The sequence below is a fragment of the Neomonachus schauinslandi genome, chromosome 14 (genome assembly GCF_002201575.2).
Source record: "Neomonachus schauinslandi chromosome 14, ASM220157v2, whole genome shotgun sequence".
Taxonomy (NCBI): domain Eukaryota; kingdom Metazoa; phylum Chordata; class Mammalia; order Carnivora; family Phocidae; genus Neomonachus; species Neomonachus schauinslandi.
In genome coordinates this window covers 69338302-69348445 of record NC_058416.1, presented here as the reverse complement: position 1 = coordinate 69348445, position 10144 = coordinate 69338302, and the positions used below count along the sequence as shown (strand labels likewise).

The 10144-nt window shown below is 58.2% G+C and overlaps 1 protein-coding gene across 2 annotated transcripts; it reads left to right on the top strand.

The window, feature by feature from the left end:
* The first annotated feature begins 2423 nt into the window (after positions 1 to 2423).
* Positions 2424 to 8981, top strand: SLC35E4 (solute carrier family 35 member E4). 2 transcript variants are annotated; one of them, XM_021703493.1, is made up of 2 exons: positions 2424 to 3710; positions 8024 to 8981. In XM_021703493.1, the coding sequence occupies exons 1-2, from the start codon at positions 3098 to 3100 to the stop codon at positions 8455 to 8457; spliced, it is 1047 nt and encodes a 348-aa protein (XP_021559168.1). In that variant the 5' UTR covers positions 2424 to 3097; the 3' UTR covers positions 8458 to 8981. The 2 variants fall into 2 exon arrangements, with proteins under 2 accessions (XP_021559168.1, XP_044777027.1); XM_044921092.1 differs by having other exon boundaries at positions 2424 to 3722.
* Positions 8982 to 10144: the final 1163 nt, after the last annotated feature.

The window sequence follows — 10144 nt, the reverse complement described above, 5'->3', positions numbered from 1 at the left end:
GATGCCCCTGCACTGGGCTTTCGAGGGCGCACAAACTGGGTGTTATCTACCCTCCAAAGGGACTATTTAGTCAGGGTGTGTTTGGCTCTGAGGAGCAGAAAACTACTGAATCCTACTCATATCAAGCCCACCAACTCAGGGGCAGCCAAGGGTGGTAGGGAAGCAGACGTTGGGGCTCAACTTTCCATCACCTCCACAATGATCACTAGTCTCTGTGTCTTTCCCCCGTCAGCTTCTTCAGAGTGTGGCCCCAGCAGTGACTCTGTCACCTTCCAGTTCAATTCCCCAGCCCCCTCTCACTTCCTCAGGCTGTGTCCCAAAGCCTAGAGAGGGGGTCTGCCCAGCCCAGCCTGCCTGTGGATTCTGGGCCGGGTGTCTAGCCTGCTGTGGGCTGCTCTGGGCTTTTGGATGGACCCCAAGGACAGCAAAGGAGCCCCCTGCCCCCATTTTTGCACATGGGAAAATCCTATGGAGAGTCTTGCTGTCTACAAGTCAAGGCAGATTAAAAACTGGGGCTCTGGACCCAGACAGACCTAGTCTGAATCCCCCACCAGCACTCAGGCTGCACAACCCCTGCTTTGAGCTGTGCCCTCAGCCTCTCCCTTCCCCCTCCACCGCAGTGTGGGCAGCTCTCTCCATCCCATCATGGCCCACTCAGGCCTCATCTTGAATAATCCTCTAACCCACCCCTTATCAGGCAGGACAGGTAGGAGCTGTTTTGTGGCAGTCTTGGAGGAGTTGTAAACACTGCCTACCACTCCCTGCTAGCTCAGCTCTGAGAAAGTCAGGGTGTTTACTAGTTTTTAAAGTATTATTATTATTTTTTTTAATTAAAGGAAATTTCCTGGAAAACTGACAACATCTCAAAAAGAATATAACCCTTAGGGGGCACTGATTCCTCTTCTTCAGGAAGTATGGGGGGAGGGAGGTTGCCCTCTTGGCTGGCTCAGCTTCTCTCCCACAACCCCTCTTGGAGAAACCCTGTCTAAATACCCCCTTATTTTAGTCCTTGACCTGAAAATCCTTTCCCCTACAATTTGGACTATTAAGCAGCTATTTGCAGGCTCCAGCAGGCATCGGAATCACCAGAGGCAAATGTAAAAATGCAGATTCCTGGGCCCACCAGAGAGCGTCTGATTCAGCAGGTCTCCGGTGAAGCTGGGGGCGGGTCGGAGGTGCGGGGGGTGGGGGGGTGGTGCGGTGGACACAGACGGTGCTAATCCTTGTCCAGTGATTATGATGGGGCTTGAGGGGCACTTGTCATTCCGCAGTCTTACCACGAGGGGGCGCCACGGACCAAGCTAAGTGGTTACCCTTTGCGGTCTTGTTCCTCCCGACAGGCTGCTGTCCTCAGGACTTGCTGGTCAGACAACAGGCTAAGGGTGAGCCGTGTTCCGGTGCGCAGCTTCCGCAGGGAAGGAAGCCCGACGTCAGGAAAGAGGCTCGCAGTTGGCTGTGGGCACCTACCTGCGCCAGGCATTGCACCTTGGTTCTTGCGCACTTGGGTTCCGGAGCTCAGAGAGTCCAGTGTCCAGCCTGGAATCCGAATCAGCTTGTTCTGCTCTGGGATGCGCGGTTTCCTCAACCCTGAGCAAAGAGAGCATCCGTCGTTTAGATGGGAAAGCAGAGACCCAGACAGGGGCAAGGGCTTAGTGGCAGCTGCTCTGGCTGCCAGCCCACCCAGGGCTCTTTGTCCTGCTAGGGCTGGGGGCAGAGGGTGGACCCCAGGAAGTCCAGCTATGAGTCAGTTCTGAGTGCCCAGGGGACGGGACAGAGGCTGCTGGCCAGGGATAGATGCTGGCTGGTACCCCGCTTCCACAAATGTGGGTGGCCTTGGTGATTCAGTTTCCCTGTGTCTGCCTAGAGGGGGCCGGCCCTGGGCTGGGAGAGGGAGGAAGTGCTGGGAGTTAGGGAGGGACTATGGAGGGGCCTTAAGGGGCTCGGTGGTCCAACTCGTCTGGATGCTGAGGTCCCACAGAATAACTGTGGCCAGAGATCGGGTGGCCCCGAGACTGGTCCTGGGATGAGGGTCCCTGGGTGGGGGTCTTTGAAGATGCAGTCCCCGGTGAGGCTGGGGGTTTTATCGGGCTCCCTCAGAAAGGCACCTCATTGTCCCCGCACTGCATAGGTCTCTACGGGGGTCTTGCCTTGGCGCTGGATGTGGAGGGGCCTGATTCCCCACTGCTAGGGGAGAGAGGACAGGCAGCCTGGCCACTCCAGCTGGGGGGCTCCGCTGATGGAGGGACTGCTAGGCGGATGGAGGAGGGGCTGTGAGCGGGCGGCTTGGGGGAGGAGCGAGACATCCCTCCCGGCTCCGGGGGCGGGGCCTAGCCAGGGGCGGTGCTGGGGGCTCAGCTCAACTTTCCGGGTGGGGCGCGGGCGGCGGCGGTGGAGGCGGGGCCTAAGAGCGGCGGGCCTCGCCCGCGGGGCCGGCCGGGGCTGAAGCCTGGCTGGAGCTGCTGCGGGAGCCGGAGCCGCAGCCGCAGCCGCAACCCGAGCCGCCGGGAGCCGGAGCCGCCGGGAGCCGGAGCCGGAGCTGGAGCGCAGGCCCCTGCCGGAGCCTATTCTAGCCGAGCTCGTCGCGGAGCATCGGCCTGAACGCGGGCCGGTGTGTCAGCTAGCCGCTGGGCCTGGGCGCACTGTCGGAGGAAGCGAGCCGCGACCACCGGGCACCACCGGGAGTCGGTGCCCGGATCGCCCCTGCCAGGCCTGGGCCCGGCCTGAACGAGCAGTAGGTCGCGGGGTCTGGACCGAAGAGAAAAAGGAACGAGGATTCCATCTAATCGTGGAGTGGGCTTAAAAGCGGGAAGAAGAGTGGAGACTTCACGTGGGACCGGGCAGAGGTGCCTGCAGCTTACCAGGCCAGGCTTGAGCACCGGAGAGCCTGGCATGCCAGCCGCTCGGCCAGGGTTCTGCCCTGCCTGAGCCAGGAGCACCGCATAGCTCCTGGACCTTGGCTGGCACAGGCCTAGCCCAAGAAGCAGTGCTCTCACCTGTCTGAGGAACTGTGCTTGGGCCTGGCCCAGAGTGGGACTCTTCCCTGGCCCAGAGCTGGTCACTGGGGAGCCGTCCTCCTGCCCCGGACCCACTGGTACGGATGTGTCGCTGCCCGCTGGAGCACCATGACGGCAGGATGACCTCAGCGGAGGCAGTGGCTAGTGGTGCTCGGGGGGCTGGGTCCCCCGAGTGGCCGCCCGACACCCCCCAGGCCCTCGGGCGGCCTGGCCGGGCCCGGGTGGCCGTGGCAGCACTGGTGTGGCTGCTGGCAGGGGCCAGCATGTCAAGCCTCAACAAGTGGATCTTCACTGTGCATGGCTTCGGACGGCCCCTGCTGCTCTCCTCGCTACACATGCTGGCAGCGGCCTTGGCGTGCCGCTGGGGGGCACAGCGCCCCATGCCCCACCGCACTCGCCTCCAAGTGCTGCTGCTCAGCCTCACCTTCGGCACCTCGATGGCCTGTGGCAACGTGGGCCTGAGTGCTGTGCCCCTGGACCTGGCACAGCTGGCCACCACCACCACGCCACTGATCACGCTGGCCCTGTCCGCGCTGCTGCTCGGCCGGCGCCACCACCCGCTGCAATTTGCCGCCATGGGCCCACTCTGCCTGGGGGCTGCCTGCAGCCTGGCCGGGGAGCTCCGGACACTGCCCGCTGGCTGTGGCTTCCTGCTGGCTGCCACCTGCCTCCGCGGCCTCAAGTCCATCCAGCAGAGTGAGTGCCTGGGTCACTGGCTGAGAAGGTGGGGATTGGGGTGGGGGTATGGCCTGGATGGCCCTGTGAGGGGTATGGCTGTTATCCCATCTTCCAGATGAAGAAACTGAGGTTCGTGACTTTGGAGGAGGCAGTAACTGAGGCTCGGTAAAGGACCGACAGCTCAGAGAATTCCAGGCCCCAAACTTAGCTCTAGACCCCAGCCGATATTTAATAATAGTTGCCATTGATCCGTGTCTCATGTTTTGTCAAGCCTTTTATCTCATTGGATCTCCATACTGCCCTGATGAAGGAAGTCACTCAGTTGTCCCCGTTGACAGGTAGAGACTTGCCCTGGGTCATGTGGCTAGTGAGCAGCAGAGGCAAGATCTGAACCCAGGCAGTCGGACTCCGTGCTGTCCAAGTGGTGTGGCGTAAGGCTGTGGACCCTGAAGGAGAACTGATAGTGGGGACTCAGGAGAGAGAAAGAGGGCAAGACCTTGAGCTGGGATTTGGAAGCTGAGGGGTTTGGCTAAGTCTGGGAAGGACTGATGTTTACTGAGAGCTGCAGTGTAACAGTCCCCATGCTCCGTGTTGACCTTGAATCGCCATGGCAACCACCACCTTCATTCTCATTTGATAGCCCATGGAACTGAGACCTAGAGGTTCATGATTTGTCCCAGGTGACCTCACTTCTGAAGAAAGGAGACAGGGGGCCCTGGGCAGAAGGTGAGGTGGAGGCTCCAGGCCTAGACCCTGCTAAATCACTGGGTCTGAGGGTAGAGGATGCCTTCCCCTCTGTCTCCTCAAGGGGCATCTGAGTCACTGTCCCCACCCTCTCTCTGCCTCAACCTAAGGGAGATGTGGGGGAAGGCAGGGTGCCCACTTGGGGTGGGGAGGCCTGGGATCCAACCACGCGTTTGCTCATACTTGCTGGTCAACCTTGGGCAGATCTGGGTCTTATCTGGGCCTCAGTCTCCCTATCTGTTCAGAGGAGGAGAGTTGGAGTTGATGGAGTCCCAGGGGCCCCGTGCTCTCTCCCCCTTCCAGCTCTGAGATCTGTGACCTAGGCCTGGGAGAATGAGGAGGGGTCTTCAAGGGTGCTAGGCTGGGGTTGGGGGCAGCCTGCAGGCAAGGGAAGGTAGATGTCAGAGCTCAGCCCTGCCCTGGCATCTTCCCCATCCTCCTGGGCCCTGAGGCATGGTCAAAGCTCCGTGCTATTTTTGCCCTCAGGTTACATGCGAGCTGGTGACTGAGCTTGGGCCTGAGCTCTGGGCATGAGGCGGTAGTGGGAAACCTGACCTCTTTCCCCCCGACCCCCACCCCACCTCACCCCACCCCAGCAGGGTCACAGGGCTGGGAAGACCCCAGCCTTCAGGCCCACAGCACACCTGCTTCTCACCCAGCCCTCAGGCGCGAAACAGCAGGTGCCTGGCATTGATTTGTTTCTTGGCTTCTGCCAGCTTCCTCCTTCTCTCCCGAGTGTCAACCGCCTGGCCCTCAAGGTGGGTTGGGTGCTTCCTCCAGGCTCCCACAGTACCCTCTGTTTCCCCTGTCACAGCTCTGATGTCCTGTATTGTAGCCACTTGGTTACCTGTCTGCATCCCATCAGACAGGAGGGCTGAGAGGGCATGGACTGGCTTTGGGCATCTCCATGTCCCCCAGCACCTGGCCTGAGGCCTGGCACAGGCAAGTACTCCTTCAGTGGGTGGGTTATTAATGGCTCTGATAGCAGAATTGGCAGGCTGGTTAAGGTACATGGCTCAGGGTGCTAAGCAGGGAGCTTAGGAGGCTGGAGGCCCCACCAACCGAGATGGGAGCCTGGCAGAGATGGGGAGGAACAGACCGGAGCCAGGAAGTGAGGTGAGTTTTGGACAAGAGGAGGTTTCTACTTCCAGGGGTTCCAGATTCAGACTAGAGTGTAAATGGTAGGCTGAGAGCAGACTGCATGGAGTAAGGGTAAGAGTCCAGGAAGAGGAGCACCCAGGCAGCCATGGGCAGGGCCAGTCTCCTCCTTCCTATCTGGGCCACTTGCAGGCCCAGGGTGGGGCTACGCTCCCAGAGAGGCTGGGAAGAGGGGTGCCAGCTTGCTGAACTTGCTTTCAGCTGTACCCACCTGCATCAGAGAGCAGCCTGACCTGATTCCTGCCTGAGTTCTCAGGCTGGTGGGGAGATGCACTCAGAGGCAGAGACTACAAGGGCAGGAGAAAAGTTCTAGAGCCAAGGTGGGCACAGGTGTGGTCGGGGCCAGTTTTCTTCTTCCTGGGGAGACCAGAGGAGAGAGCATTCTGGGAGTGGGAGGCAGGCCTTGCCAGGGCCCGGGTGGCAGCTGGCAGGAGCAGCGTGGGGGATCATGACAGCTGCCGTGGCGAGCAGTCACCGCTGGGCACCAGACCCTGAGCTCAGCACCTCGCACGCTCCTGTGAGGGCGGTGTTGTTACACACGAGGAGATGAGACCTAGAGTGACTTGTGTGATATCACACAGGTGGTGACAGAGCAAAGATGGGCTAAGCCAGCAGCCATACGAACAGAGGGTCTAGAGAACGTTTGTCTGTCTGTGGTGGAAGCCTAGGTGTGTTCAATGCTGAAACAAAATTGCCTTTAGAGAAGGAGAGGTTGAAATGGAGGGTTTGGTGGGGCTAGCCGGGGAGGGGTCATTAAGGAGGCAGGACCATAGGCTGGCATTTGGGGGCCCTGGGTGGGGCGAGTGGCCTGAGGCAGAGAGGATCACTGCTCTTTCCCTGGGCTGCAGGGAGGGCAGGCAGAGGGCTGGGTCGGGATGCAGAATGGGCACAAGGGGCTGAGGGTGGTGGGGAGGTTAGGACCTTCCTGCCTGGCTACCTCACGGCAGCCACTGGGGCCATGGGAGAGAGAGAGGGGCCTTCTGGAAGGGTCACCTTAGAGGCAGTGAAGTTCACCTAAACACCTTCCAATGATGGGACCTTTAACATACAAGCCACATGCCGCTTGTAATAGTGCTAAATTTGAAGTGAAGGAGCAGGAAGCATTCCAATTATCTGTTCATTTCTAGAAATGCTTGAGCTGGAGGGACTGTTGCCTAGAGAACAAAGCCAAAACATCAAAATGAAATTGAGAGAGAAATACGGTTTTCCTATTCTGGCCTATGAGTAAGCACCCCTGTGGCTCTTTGGAAAGCGTGTGTCAGAAAATGCACAGAGGCTCCAAGAGCCCTGGGAGGGGGCCTCCATCGATTACTCATCTCTCTCCACTAAAGCTAGGAGAAGGCCCCAGAACATCGTCACCAGTGTGCAAATACTGTCATTTGACCCGAGCGGTGTCTGACTTTGATGATGGGCACTGCTTCCTTTGTGAACAGCTGGGTGGTAACATGTATAAGCATAGACTCACACACACACACACACACACACACACGCACACACGCACACATTCACACATATGCAAGCTGGTAGGATCCTCTCTTTCCTTGCAAAACTAAAAGCTTTCCTCTTCGTCCTGGATTCATCTCGACAAGCCTTAGTGTTGGTAGCAAAAGATGCTGATGATCAGTTATGAACAGTGAGTGACAGCCAAGTGCAAACAATGACTTTCTTGTTGTCTTCCCGTCATCCCAGGGTCATAAGTGAATGAAGCAATGAATGAACTCGCCACTTGACTCCAATTTATTATTGTAAAACTCTTTTTTTTTTTGCTAGGAGGTGGCAGAGCTGGGACCTTCTGTTGGCCCGTCTGTTGCTATGGTGGTGGGCACTGCAGTGTGGGGTAGTGGGTGGGTGGGTAAGGACTGAAATCAAGAAAGGTGGATCAGGGTCACTTGGCACAGGGCCTTCCAAGCTGGTTAAGAACCTAGGATATTTTTCTCCGGGGCCTGGGGAGCCCCCGAAGATTTTTTGTTTTTTGTGTTTTTTTTTGAGCCACATTTCATGTTTATTGATCGTTTGGCTATCACAAGCAGCTTATTGTTTGAGGCTGCGGAAGGCAGTTTGAAGTGGATGATAACAGGCTTATTTATTTACCTTTTTACATTTAGTGAGTACTTACCTTACAAAGTCTTGATAAGTGTCATCTATTTTAATCTTTACAACAACGCTACCTATGAGGTGTTATCACCCAACTCTGCAGGTGATACGGAGGGTAAGTGCCAGGTCATAGCCGGTCAGGAGCGGACGCAGGTCGCAGGCTAGGTGGTGTGCCTGGATTCTTGACTGTCATGTTACAGAGCAGGAGCCACTAATTCTGCCTGAGGGACTGGGCCAGGCTTCCAGGGTGATGGGCCCCCGAGCCCCTGCCAGGTCGGCCAGTGGGGTGGGGGTCGTCTGCCTCGGGGTGCTGATGGCTGCCGTCCTGCTTGCAGGTGCCCTGTTGCAGGAGGAGAGTCTGGACGCGGTGACCCTGCTGTATGCCACCTCGCTGCCCAGCTTCTGCCTGCTGGCGGGTGCGGCCCTGGTGCTGGAGGCTGGTGTGGCCCCGCCGCCCGCCCCCGCCAGCTCCCAGCTCTGGGCCTGCATCCTGCTCAGCTGCCTGCTGTCCGTGCTCTACAACTTGGCCAGCTTCTCCCTGCTGGCTCTCACCTCCGCCCTCACCGTCCACGTCCTGGGCAACCTCACTGTCGTGGGCAACCTCGTCCTGTCCCGACTCCTGTTTGGCAGCCACCTCAGTGCCCTCAGCTACGTGGGCATTGCACTCACCCTTTCAGGAATGTTCCTTTACCACAACTGCGAGCTCGTGGCCTCCTGGGCTGCCCGCCGGGGCTTCTGGAGGAGGGGCCGGACTGGCAAAGGTCTTTGAGACCTAGGGGAACACTTGGGCTCCCTGGGACAGCCCCAGCCTGAATCCAACCTTGGCCAGTGGCCATGGGAAAAACAGAGAGCAGGCAGCCACTGGGGCCATGGGAGAAAGAGAGGGGCCTTCTGGAAGGGCCACCTTGGAGGCTGGAATGGGGATTCCCGGAGAGAACCACCTCCTGTCCCTTGCCTTTCTCTAACCACAGACCTCACTCACCACTGGATGGTGGGTCCAGACCTAGCACAGGCACTGTGCTTCTTGGACTGATTGTTAGGATGAGCATCAACTACTTCTCCAAAAATTGCTGGCCAAACTTTGAAAACCTCACCATGTTCTGATGACGACGATGATGATTCTTGGCGATTGCACAATCCTTCCTCCAGGAAGTGGGGGAGGCAGCTAGGGGGCCCAGGGAAAGGCCTCTTTGTTGCTGGGATCCCCTAGGGATTGGGGTCATCTGTGCCAACTCTAGGCAGCTGCTGTAGCCTCACCCCTGGGCCCCCCAATTTTGGGTCTTCCATCCTCAAATAAACTATTTTTGCTTGTATACCTGTGTCATTCCTCAGAGTGACAGCCAAGGAGATATAGGGAGAGCTCTGGGCCCACTGGCTGCTAGCTGCCCACCCAGAAATGAGGACATCCTCCCTTACCCATCATGGCCTGTCTGGGTCCCCTTCTCTAACTGGCCAGGCCACCATTGCTCACATTCTGCATGGTGGCAATGGCTTCCTCCCTGCTCTGCTCTGGCTTCTCTACTCCACCTTCCACATAGCCCCTGAAGGTTCTTTCTAAAACACACACCTTCTGGGGCTCTATACTGCTCCTGGGACAAAGTCAGAACTAACTGCCCCAGACCACAAGACCATCAGGATCTGGCCCCTGCGGCCTCACCAGGTTCCTGTCTTGCTTCTCTCCTTGGGCTCCACCTTCCATCCTCACCGACTTCTTTCAGGCACCTGGCCCAGGAAGGACAGGCGCAGAGTTTGCTGGCCCTAGCCTCCATCCAGGCTGGCCTTTTGAAGGGGAAGTGGGCCCAGGCTGAGTCACTCACTACCCACCCTGCCCGTGACTCAGAGATGCCGCTGGCCCAGCCCTGTCCCTGTGCAGCCTGGGCATTTCCAGCCTCCACTCTGAGGCTTGGCCAGACAAGACAGATTAGATGTCTTTGGGTGGGCAGAGCCTCACCAGTATTCGGGAGCCTTTCTCTTTCCAGGGAGTCCCCCTGCCAGAGTAGGAGGCTCCCAGCAGCACCCTCACTGTGGCTCCTGGAACCCCATAGAATGCTTGGCTGAAGGGTGAGCCTACCCCAGCCCGCAAACCCTATCAGATCAGAGCCAGCCCTTGGTGGTTGTGGGGGCAGAGGGCAGGGGTGAATTGGAGCTGTGCTTGACCTTGGGGCTGGCTTGTCACCAGACTCAGGACTCTCCAGCATTGAGGAGATTCCCTCAAGGTCATGTTTAAAGCCCTCCCTATCAGAAAACCCAGGTTTGTATCCTGGCCCCCTTTCTCACAGTGTGACCCGTTTGGTCTCTCTTGGTGTCACAGTGCCATTGGGAGTGGGCAGTAAGGATTGCTGGAATAACCGGTAGGAAGGGCTTGGTGGGTGATTTCCATCACAGGCCACTGCCCCCCTAGGCTCTCCCTCTTACTAGTTGATTGCCTCAGGCAAGTCGCTCCACCTCTCCAGGCC